The sequence below is a fragment of the Pomacea canaliculata genome, linkage group LG10 (genome assembly GCF_003073045.1).
Source record: "Pomacea canaliculata isolate SZHN2017 linkage group LG10, ASM307304v1, whole genome shotgun sequence".
Classification (NCBI taxonomy): Eukaryota; Metazoa; Mollusca; class Gastropoda; order Architaenioglossa; family Ampullariidae; genus Pomacea; species Pomacea canaliculata.
Genome location: NC_037599.1, coordinates 22,707,676 through 22,719,913, shown reverse-complemented (window position 1 = coordinate 22,719,913; position 12,238 = coordinate 22,707,676). Strand labels below are relative to the sequence as shown.

The window sequence follows — 12,238 nt, the reverse complement described above, 5'->3', positions numbered from 1 at the left end:
ATAGGTGGGGTGAACGCAAAAGGTTATGTACTCCACGTCGTCTCGCCCTTTGCTCTCTCTCTCTATGTTGTGTGCTGCTGACGTGCCTAGATTATATGTGGAGTAGTACGTAAAGGACATAACTGAAAGCCGTTGAAAGATAATTGGAGAGTGAAAGGGAGGAATGTGCTATTACCTTCAATGTGTCAGCGTACGTGCTACGTGGCATGTGTGTGTGTGTCAGAGAGAGATAATGACAATATCCCTATTATTCATAACGATGAAATTTATAAAGGTGACTGGATGTTCAAATCAGCGTACCCTTTTAATTATGCCGCATTCACTATAAAGAGGGACGAGAATACTAAGATACACAAGAGAGACAGCCTGTGAATAAATATACCTGAGAGCTGAATATCACAGGCCTGTCGGCATGTATGCGAGTGGCTTTATAATAAACACTACAGCAATCATGGACTTTTATTAATTTCAACACATGTAAATAGTTCCAACCTTCCTTGACACTTTAATTTCCACCACCAATTAAAAAATGAGAGAGCGTGACTCAGCCACAATCTTGACGTCGGCGAATAATCTGTAAGCCCTATGCTAATACACCATGTCACCTCGCCTTTTATCTCCACCTCCAGGTACCTGTCTCGTCTCCCTCTCGCCTACACACACACACACACACGTGCCGGAGGCTTCACCTTTGTGCTGACCTGGTTTCGAGCGCCAGTCCAGGTAAGCGCGCCTCTCGTCAGTCCTCTATTGTCAAGTCCTCGTTACTCGCTACTCGGCAGGTGACAAGTCTCTGCAGGTACACGATCCACACCGGCATGTGTGACAAGGCTCGGCAGCCGGTACACGAACTCCTGGCAAATGGCGGCCAACAGGGTGACAGGGAGGATGATGTGTACACAAGGTGTTGCTTACTCTACAAACAATCAACAAGTAAATCAATAAACACCAGGGAGGCAAACGGTAAATATCGAGTGAGCGGGGGAAAAAAACAAGAAGTTCGCAAAAAGGAAGCGTTCCAATGACAAATGAAGAAGACAGCTTAAAAAACACACACACACAGTTCAAGGGTAGGGAAAGTAAGGGAGACGAACGAAATGGAATAAGTGTTGGAGGGAACTGAGCTGAAAAGGAAAGACGAGGTCAGAAAAGTCAACCACACCACAGTAGTAGACTCTAAAGACAGCGCAAAGAAAGTGAAAGATGTTAGATCGAGCAGTTAGTTGTTTATCAAGGTCTGTGTGTGAATCTTGCCCACAGGTACAGGTGAAATCAGACTAATGAAAGCGGGAAAATAACAGACTAATGAAAGTTGTTCTTGTCTTGTAATTAGAATGTGTTCCTTCTCCACCATTTACTAAAATACCAAATGGAACAAATTACGGTTTAAAAGCAAATTAATAATAAATCTGAGAAACAAATTATTGCAAATCGGGATACAAGTGACAGGAAGCACTCTGTATCAATGGAAGTAGAGACTGGTTTCCTGCTATCTATATATAGTATCTGAGATGTTTGACCGTTCCTAGGACACCAGTACTCGGTAACCTTTTCACAGCTACTCTTCTAAGTTAGTGTATAATGTTGGAGCTAAACCTAAACCTAAAATGTCTTTTATTTGCTACAGATACTTGTGTTTGCATGGTTACACACTTGTGGTTACAAACACTTTTGGCGTCCTCCAACATACAATCAAGAAATATATTACTGTAACCGTCACAGCTCACGCTGATTAATAACGCACAAGCAAAAACCACTTATATTTAATTAATTCTCATTTTTTTTAAAAAAAAAACTTCCCCTATTCAAATCTCATTTGGACTACATTATGTGCATGGCATATAAAAAAAAAGTCACATTTAACATTTACTTAATCAGAAAATGTTTAAGATTTTCTTTTTCTCTTCTTGTTTTGACCTGTTTAAAAATGGCGCGACTGACTATAGGTCCCCTACACAAAGCGGCCGCCATGAGGAGAACGCCACATCAGCACAGCTTCAAACTACAAGCCGGTCTCATCCTGACCCCAATTGTGTACCTCATACATAGCAACTGTCGTCTGGTTGGCGCCGTGGTTGGGATCACCATGCTCGGCCTCAAGTCCCGTTGACGCGACGTCACTGCCGCTGCTAAGGACGACGGGCTCGAGGCTATATAAAGCCACGCTAGGTGCGGAGCGGCCACAGGTTCACTTCTCGTGTCAGACTCTTCGCGTCTGTTTGAGAAATATACCCTCTCTTCAGCTTAATCTCTTTCTCCAACCTTACATCGTAATCATGGTAAGTTTGTTTTGTACAAGTTTTACCTTGTTTGATGTAGGTGATAAGTTTGTACAAGTCGGGATTTTCGAAACTTCGCAGTTTTCTCCCTGTCGTGGAAATGTTACACGCAGCAGAAGTGACCTTGACACGATCCCCCGCCATGGGTGGCGCGCGGCATTGCGACAGGCGCGTAGTTCAACACGGCGCTGTGTGCATGTGCCGGCGTGACATTTAGCTCTGTTGTCTGCCACGATTGTCGACGCGGCAATCCCACGTGCGTTACTGCAAAGCTGTTGCAGATGACTGTGGTTAGATAAGGTATTAGAGCTAGCAAGTGGGCGAACTATTTTTTGTTAACGGAGCAGGAGCACTATTAGCTCAGTGCGTAGGCTTGTGTAGGGTCATCGACCAGTGTGATGAGCAGGGCGGGTACTTGTTTTTCTTACCGGCAGCAAGTGTTTCTTATCACGTTAAAATGACAGTGCAATTCTTTTAAAGCTTTTGAGTTAACAGTTTTTTTTATATTATTGTTGTTTTTTAAAGTGGTGTTATAAACAAGCCGATATAAGCATTTTTGTAAAGAAAAGCTTTATCTAAAATACATTTAGTATGCTTAAAAAAACAACTTTATTTTACTGTAATGCATGTACGACAAGATGGCATGCATTTTGTTTCAAGAAATCTTGTAACTTGATCGCCGCAACTCCGATAGCTGAGGTTAAGGAATGATCAAGCGAAGATTAAACTTATTTAAAACAGAAAAGCTGAGTTGTTAAAACGACGTTATCCAAACTGATAGGCGTACCGGTTCAATACCCATGTTTCCTTAGTCGACCAAGCTAGCGGGAATGTCTACGGGTTGGGTGGGAAATGTAAGTTAGTGACAGAGAGAGTAGAATGGCACCGCCCTTACATAAAGCTGACCGGAAGAAAATTAAAGTCCTTAACACCTTACACCACAACGGTTTTAGCATCACAATATATAGACAACTGCTTTTACATTAACTTGTCTTAAGTATACAGACGAAGGACAACGGCAGTAAAGTATACAAGAGGAGAAGGTTGTTTGATTTTTGTGAGAAAAGAGGTGTCTGTTACGAAATGCTTTTCGTGCGACTCCTGTCATAGTCTAAGCTGCAACTAAAGAAAAAAAGCCACACAAAGACCAGTCACATGGGGTTCGACGAAAGAAATATTTGCTGTATTTTTTCTGGCAAGTGGGTAATTCACACAGCTATTTTTTGTGCTAAGTAGTCACCAGTGCATCTAAAGATAATTTATTTTCTGTCCACAGCGTGAGTGCATCTCCGTCCACGTTGGTCAGGCTGGTGTCCAGATCGGCAATGCCTGCTGGGAACTGTACTGTCTGGAGCACGGCATCCAGCCTGATGGTCAGATGCCATCCGACAAGACCATCGGAGGAGGCGACGACTCCTTCAACACCTTCTTCAGCGAGACGGGAGCTGGCAAACACGTACCCCGTGCAGTCTTCGTCGACCTCGAGCCCACTGTTGTCGGTAAGTACTGGGCGACATTCTAATTCAAAGTACATTCACATTTTCAACAAACTTTGTTTAAGTTGGGTTTGGGTTTATTTTTGTTGCTTATGTGAAAAACTTGCTCACTGCAGATGAGGTTCGCACTGGTACCTATCGCCAGCTCTTCCACCCAGAGCAACTCATCACCGGTAAGGAGGACGCCGCCAACAACTACGCTCGCGGCCACTACACCATCGGCAAAGAGATCATCGACCTTGTCCTCGACCGCATCCGCAAGCTGGCTGACCAGTGCACTGGGCTGCAGGGTTTCCTCATCTTCCATTCCTTCGGTGGTGGCACCGGCTCTGGCTTCACCTCTCTCCTGATGGAGCGTCTGTCTGTCGACTACGGCAAGAAGTCCAAGCTGGAGTTTGCTGTCTACCCTGCTCCTCAGGTACTAAACATGACGATCTTTTTATCAAGAGATTCAGATTTGTAGTAACATAAGTTTGCTACTTCTCGCTTTGTAATGAAAGACCCATTTAAAGTGCTTGTTATGGAATGCTACAGGTATCCACCGCAGTAGTTGAACCCTACAACTCCATCCTCACCACTCACACCACCCTCGAGCACTCCGATTGCGCCTTCATGGTCGACAACGAGGCGATCTACGACATCTGCCGACGAAACCTCGACATCGAGAGACCCACCTACACAAACCTCAACCGTCTTATCGGTCAGATCGTATCCTCCATCACCGCTTCTCTGCGCTTCGACGGTGCCCTCAACGTCGACCTGACGGAGTTCCAGACTAACCTCGTGCCCTACCCCCGCATCCACTTCCCACTGGCTACCTACGCCCCCGTCATCTCCGCCGAGAAGGCCTACCACGAGCAGCTGACGGTGGCCGAGATCACCAACGCCTGCTTCGAGCCGGCCAATCAGATGGTCAAGTGCGACCCTCGCCACGGCAAGTACATGGCCTGTTGCATGCTGTACCGCGGTGATGTCGTGCCTAAGGATGTTAACGCCGCCATCGCCACCATCAAGACCAAGCGCACCATCCAGTTCGTCGACTGGTGTCCCACTGGCTTCAAGGTAACTCAACTATAGATCAAGAATCTACTTTTTTTCTTTACTACAAGAAACATAACTAGAAAGGGGAAATGTTCATTTCTTATTGGCCTTTGTTTCTCACCTTCCGATGTTGTTTTGTTTAACAGGTGGGCATCAACTACCAGCCTCCTACAGTGGTACCTGGTGGTGACCTGGCCAAGGTGCAGCGTGCCGTGTGCATGTTGAGCAACACCACGGCCATCGCCGAGGCCTGGGCCCGTCTCGACCACAAGTTCGACCTCATGTACGCCAAGCGCGCCTTCGTGCACTGGTACGTGGGTGAGGGCATGGAGGAGGGCGAGTTCTCCGAGGCCCGTGAGGATCTGGCTGCCCTGGAGAAGGACTACGAGGAAGTCGGCGTCGACTCCGTGGAAGGCGAGGGTGAAGGAGAAGGCGAGGAATATTAAGAATATTTCAAATAAATTCCTGCAATAAACGACCGAACAAAGAGGAATTTGTCCCGGAAATCTATAATTGACATTTCGGCAAAAAGGACTTCGTACATTCCATGTATCATCCATAGAATCTAAAACTCAAATTCGTTCCAGGACAAATTACAAAACTATCACAGTTCTTATATTTTCGTCTGAAATGACAAATGAAATTTGCAAACATTCTTTACAATGCGAGCAAATAACATAATCCAAACAGCTTTCTTTCCGGTTGTTTTTATAAAGAAGAGAGATTTAAGCCTGTTATTAAAGTTTCGGTCATCTTGTTGAGAAACTGCTTTCTCAATCTTTTGTTGAGAGAGAGAGAGAGGTTTGTTTTTTTTTAAACTAGGCAAACGTCTGCACGAAGACTATGCTGAGTAAGAAAGATTTTTTGAAAGTTAAAAATAATTATCAATTCAAAAAACATTTGAGGTCCTGACAAATTTCTTCGGCTTAACAATAAATGTAATGTGAATAATTCTGATTTGATGAGAAACCGAACATTTAAGGAAAATTCTGCATGATTCCGCCTGGTTGTGCCAACTTAAACTATGGAATAAAATCACTATTACGGATGATTCATAATTTAACAGTTAGGGACGATAAAGGGAACTTTTGTGACGAATTGCTAATGTATTTGTAACTCGTATGTCATTAAAAATTCCGGACGCACATAACTTTCCTCAGAACTAGGGGTGAACCGGATCTAGTGCTATTCTTCAAAAACCGTGACTATTCATATCTTTCTCCCCCTTTCCACTGCTCCACCAGCGTCTTTCCCTAGTGGACCCGATACGGCTCTGCGTGCCGCGGACGGAGGTAACATGTTTGTGTTAAAATCGTGTAGGAAGGCAGAAACTCTAGCGTTGACCAGACTGACGTACGACCTCTGTGACCTTTGCTACAGAAGAAGCCGTGAAGGAAAAGCTGACTGCATCATGCATGTTGTTGTTGATAAGTCGCTAACAGAAAGTGCACACGGCTATAATTCTTCCCCAGAATGCCCACATGGTTTACCCATGAGGTGAATAATATATTTTTTTTTTTTTATTAAAAAATGCAAACTCCTGTTACACTAATTGAGGCTAGTCGTAGAAATAAAATACTTCTCGTCAGTTGATAATTATTACCAAGTATCTTACGCGATGATTTCTAACCTTAACTTAAACTTTCATACTCTGAACGCTAGTTTCCACTTTCAACCCTAACCTTGGTGTACGTGAAGAATTCTGTTATTGGTTACTCATGTTAGTGAAAATCTGTCACTCTACGATTAGAAACAGCTGGGAATCGGGTGAAAGGGTCACCACGGTGGTTTCGCGCCGTCACTTTAACGAGGTGAGGCTTGCGGGACAATGGCAAGGAACACTCCCTGCGCCCGCGCGCGCTGTAGTTTTCTTAGCTTTGATTGGCTGTCTCCGTCTCGCTACGCGTCACACAGATCGCATTGTTCCAGTTCCATTATCGCCATCCCCTACTTGAACGTGACCTCCAAGTTTCGCGCCCAACTCATGGAAAGCTACAAAGTAACATTACAGTCACTAAATATGCATAGCTCGTCTGCAACACACATACTTCTCTGCTGGCTGGAGAAGGAAGCACATATGATCTCATTTACCTCCTCGTCGTGACTGAATACACCAATCACAGAGTCTCTTACAAGTGGTCCTAGTGCAGTGACTGTTGACCTTTGCCCAGGTTATGACTGGCGCGGTTTGGGTTTGTTTTGGTTCTCTCTCTTTTTTTTTATCGAGAGTGTGAGTCAGTAACACTTGTCACAGGACTGTGTTAACTCATTCTAGTCACAAGCTGTCGGCCTACTGACAGACAGGGCAGAGAAGCGAGAAGACTTTACAAAATAATCTTGCTTTTCCATAATAAATTTGATGTTATTTGATTCTTCTTTATCTGTGTACTGTTAGATAAGCAGAAAGAATAAAAAGTAGTTTTAGATCGGTTTAAGAACAATGATATTCCCTTAAGCAGAGTAGCTCAAAAGAACAGTAATTAAAGAAGTGGGAAAGATAATCATGTAGCAGAGGAACACTTGTCCGCGCCTGTGAGTGTGTAAAGATACTTCATTCCGACAGCTCCACTCAACCTTTTAGTCGTTATTAAGTGTTTTCGATGAGTTTTTCTGGAGCCATCTTTTTTTAAAAAGAAACCATAATATTTCTGCAATCAATGCCATCTTTGTATAAAACAGGATTCTCCCTACAGATCTGTAGGGAGAAAGGCATCAAAAATATTCCGTATGTTCAAAAACACTTCATTGGAACAATCACTGCTATAGCCATTGGTCTACTTATTTATCACACTTTTAAAAGCAAAGTGTTGATTTAGTAGCTTTAACACTTTGTTACTAAGCACTTGTTTTTTCACTTTAAAAAAAAAAAATCTTAAAATGTACTCAATACTTAAGGGAAAAAACTCTGTTTTATCACGACAGAAGCATCTAGAAGCTATGCCCCTTTAAAGAAACGTAAGACTGCATTATATATCTGTGTTCTGTGTTTTATGATCTGGTCGTATTTTCACGGCCTTGTCTAGCATACCTGTCTGAGGTACTGACGCTTTACCAGTTACCACCCAAGTCGGTCTCTTTGGTCTCTTGTGTTGCCCTCCTGTCCCTGCCAAGTACGAGAAGTTCCCGCTATTGGAATTCTCTTTAAAAAGTAATAGGCTAAAAGGATGCATACTGTTTGTGTTTGGGAAGGATATCATAAATAAGGATCTTCCAGAGTATGGCTGTTTTGGGGTTTTTTTTTTTGGTTTGGTTTTTTTGTTGTTTTTTTTAAAGGGGAAGGGGCAAATAATTTGTGTTTTATCGTTTATGCAAAAGGTTGATTACCTCCCTTCTATGGCAAATGACTATCATTGTCTTCATGATTTTTTTTTTTTTAAAGTATGCATTTCATTAATCTGAATTAACAGTTTTAAAGATGAATCCTTTCTTTGGATGCTTCCAGTTTATGCATATAATTTATAAATACTATTTTTTGTTTCTAAAACTTTGTATCTTTATTTTCAATTTGTTAAAATTATTTAATTATGTATGTGTGTATATTTAGCCTTTTAGTACTATGAAGGAAATTGCGTAAGCATGAACTGTAAATAATGTTATCCATAATTTGTTTTCCTTTTTTCAAATCCACACCTAGTCAGGCTACCAAACTAGCATTAAGCTAGTCAATATTTCTTCATCATCATTATCGTTGTAATAAGATCAACGTACACTTACCTTACATACGCACGACGTATTACACACACACACATACACAACGCTCGACGATCTCTCGCAGATGACAATGAGGATGAAGAAATTTGTAGGTGTATCGAGTAGAAGAGGCATAAATTCAGAGGAATGTCCCTGAGAGAGTCATAAAGAAGATGGCTGACAAAGACCGTTATTTTCCCGCTCACTAGGACATTAGAGAGCAACTCCTTTTTTTTTTTCATATATGACGTCTTTTTCTGCTTCAAGTGACGTAGAACAAATGACGCACACAAGACGTCAGACACAAAACACCATTCGTACACGAAACAATACGAGACCTGCCAATAATAATAATAATAATAATAATAATAATAATAATAATGATGATGATGATGATGATAATAGGATGAGCAGCTTGCATCGCTGTCAAAACAATTATCTTAATTGCTGTTGCAGTTTGGGGTAAGCGAACTTAGAGGTCATCACACCTTCCCATGAGGCTAGCGCGGGACTGACCAGTTAAAGAGCAAAGCAAGTCTAATAACAAAGTAGGCTTCCTGGTGGAAACTTTCCTGATTTGTTCTGCTTAAAATTGCATGTTACAAAGAAATCATTTACAATCATGTATCTAAAACAAAGTTTCAGGCTGGTTCATGGAGGCTACCATGTTTCCATATGCCATTTCGCAATGGAAAACAAGCTGACCTAACTCGCGACCTTATATACATATATAGAAAGAGAGAGAGAGTTTGACAAGAAGTGTAAATGACTGCTATAGAGACTACTGTAGCTCAGCAGCCCAGGAATATAACATCAAGTCGAAAAATCAACAAAATCAAATGTCAGCTAGTTCTACCTTTCAGAAAGCAATATAGTGGATGCCAGACAATTTTTTTTATACAAGACTGTGCACACGCTACCTTCACGGGTGCCAGGTACTGGCTTCATTTGAATACGAAAATTTGTAAAAAAAAAAAAATTATTTTACAAATTTTTAGCTGAAACTTTACGCCGTCAAATTCCACCGTTCAAACTCAACTGTTATTTCACTTGCCTTGCCCTTTAAGCCTGCTTGTGGCGTGTCTAGGATCGGTGCGAGGCTAAAATATTATTCAAACGTTTTCCTAGACCCCTCCACTTCTCACACCCCTCCCCCCATATACTGAATCGTTCATGGAAATAAATCCACGGGGAACAAAATACAGAACATTAGCAATAGAGTAGCACGAGCGGAGGCTTTAGCCGGTTCAAAAAGCTTTGACACCTTTCCTGCCAACCGACTGGTGGTGACAGAGATAGGATGTGGGCTAAACACCAATCAATACCGGAGAAACAATTATTTTCACTGGAAATAATTGCTATGATGTTATACTTATTAGATTTGCTTATAAAAGAAAAATGTTGTATTTATTATATCTGATTATGAACTTTTAACTATCCTTCCCTATGCAAAATGTGTAATAGAGACTTGTGGAAACATTCATCCGACTCGTCTACCCCATCGGCTGCACTCATTTCCTTCTTGGTTCACTTTGTTGATGTTTAGTTCTATTTTTTAAAAAAAAACTTTAGTTGTACCGACACGTGCTTTAAACATTGCTATGTAAAATTTAAAAAAGCACATGTTAAACTATTCGGCTTTTATAATACTGCATACATTATCAAATGTTATCAATAAAAACTCAATCTAAATGGAGATTTAACAAACTCAATTTAAAATGTTGGCATTTTTCATCTCTTAGTTCTATAGCCTCTCCCTAGGGAACAGGAGCAGTCTTGTCTCCCTTTTTAATATATGTTCCAAGATCACGGGAACAAGGCAGAGGGATATTTCAGCCTTATGTCATCAACAAATCCTCAGGAAGGCATCATGCATCCTCTCTATTTCTGACCATGTGTTGGCATGTGAGTTTCATTCTTGTAGTCTGGCTGTAGTACGCGATGTCTGTATACAGGAACCAATCGTCACCGCAACTCATTCATTCCACGTGTCATTCACTTGATAAACTCTACTGACCCCGATCTTGCTGGGGTGACCTGGGGTCACCCACTGTATCTGCTGTTGTTAGGAATGTGAGAGAGAGAGACTATTTCAACATGTATGTTTATAAAATCTCTTTTATATCATTACATGAATATATTATTGCTAGTATGAGCACTATCTGAATTGCCCCTGGGGATCATTAAGATTATATTGTATTGTACCATTTTGCTGCATGGAGTTTTTCTTTGGTTAAAACGCCCCTAACTGCAACCACAAACCAATGTAAGGAACAATGAGAAACCATGGTGTTGAGGGGTATTTTTTTATTTATTTATTTTGTCATTAGTTCCTGCAAGATGGCTGCGTCCCTATCAACGTCCAACCTACTAAATTGTTCAGGTCGTGCTAGGGTCAGCAAGTAATAAAACTGTCGCTTCAGTCAGTTTTAAAGTCGGTGTGGATGGAGAGATTCTGCAGGAGCTGCACTTGTTTGCACACAGCACACGAAGCCTAGTCGATAACGCGATGCTGGGAACAGAAGTCGCCATGCCAGCTAGAGGTGCGCGCATACGCTACAAGCAATCGATACACATCGTTAGCATGCGCGGCCGCTGTGGACCGTCGCCGGGCGACCGGCGCTGCATGGCCTTGTGTCGTCCCAGCAGGACCATGCAGCGACACCACACTATCACCACGTTACAGCGCCGCAACGCTGTGCTGCACCTAATTGTTGTTAATGAAAACAGTATGCTGCCCGGTTTTCTCCGCAGTGTTCACGTTTGAACAGTTCGATGATTCCTGAGAATGGGACGTGACCGTAGCTTTCTTTTTCTTCTCTTTATCTCTATGAGGGGAAGGAAGGGTAGTGCGTGTGTTAGAAAGTATACTGAAAGTGACAGCCCAAGAATGGGAAAGAAAATATGTAAGAGGAGAAAACATCTTGTTATTATTTTACTAAACACAATAATCCCCTGTGGGACCCCGGGGTATGCTTGCCTAGCAAGCATTGTAAGAATAGGTCCCTGCCATCCAGCCAGGCATGTCGTAAGAGGGACTAGTGGACACCTCACTAGAGGTAAAATAGGTTGTGGTAGGTAACAACCCCACCATGTAAAAAAAAATCATGTTACAGAAACTAAAACCAGAGAACTCGTCACAGATGGCGAAGGTAATGAAGCACACCAGGAGACTGGACTAATGACGGACGACAGCCAAACCCGAAAGGGAGCTGGCGCCCGACAGCGGATTTACTGAAGCCGAGGCAAAAGTTGAGGGTGGGTGCTGGAACGTCCAGACCTTGTACCAGACTGGCAGGATGCTCCAATTAGTCAAGGAGTTTGACAACTACAACTTGGACATCCTGGGAGTCAGTGAGGTCAGATGGACCGGCACGGAAAGAGGAGACTAGCGTCAGGACATACCATCTTTTCTCAGGAAGATCAGACGCTCAGCACTCTGAAGGAGTAGCTCTACTCCTCAACAAGAAAACGGAAAAGGCACTGCTGGAATGGAAGCCTTATGGACCCAGGCTTTTGAGAGCAAGTTTCCATTCCAAGTACACCAAGCTGACAGTGCTAGCCTGCTATCACCAACAAATGACTCTGAGCAGAAGACAAGGATGCTTTTTACAATCAGCTCCAAGCAGCCTCAGAGAGCGTTCCAGCCCATGACATGTTGCTCATCATCGGCGACCTCAATGCCAAGGGGGAAGTGACAACACCTGCAGGAGCATTCATGGGCAAACATGG

The 12,238-nt window shown here is 42.6% G+C and overlaps 1 protein-coding gene across 1 annotated transcript; it reads left to right on the top strand.

The window, feature by feature from the left end:
• Positions 1-2,122: 2,122 nt before the first annotated feature.
• LOC112573551 (tubulin alpha-1A chain-like) lies at positions 2,123-5,581 on the top strand. The gene is made up of 5 exons (XM_025254035.1): positions 2,123-2,279; positions 3,556-3,778; positions 3,892-4,193; positions 4,310-4,837; positions 4,963-5,581. The coding sequence occupies exons 1-5, from the start codon at positions 2,277-2,279 to the stop codon at positions 5,260-5,262; spliced, it is 1,356 nt and encodes a 451-aa protein (XP_025109820.1). The 5' UTR covers positions 2,123-2,276; the 3' UTR covers positions 5,263-5,581.
• The last annotated feature ends 6,657 nt before the right edge of the window (positions 5,582-12,238 follow it).

Coding starts and splice junctions, on each gene's coding strand:
- LOC112573551 (XM_025254035.1), top strand. Junction 3,779..3,891: donor CCTCGAGCCCACTGTTGTCG/GTAAGTACTGGG, acceptor TGCTCACTGCAG/ATGAGGTTCGCACTGGTACC. Junction 4,838..4,962: donor GGTGTCCCACTGGCTTCAAG/GTAACTCAACTA, acceptor TTTGTTTAACAG/GTGGGCATCAACTACCAGCC.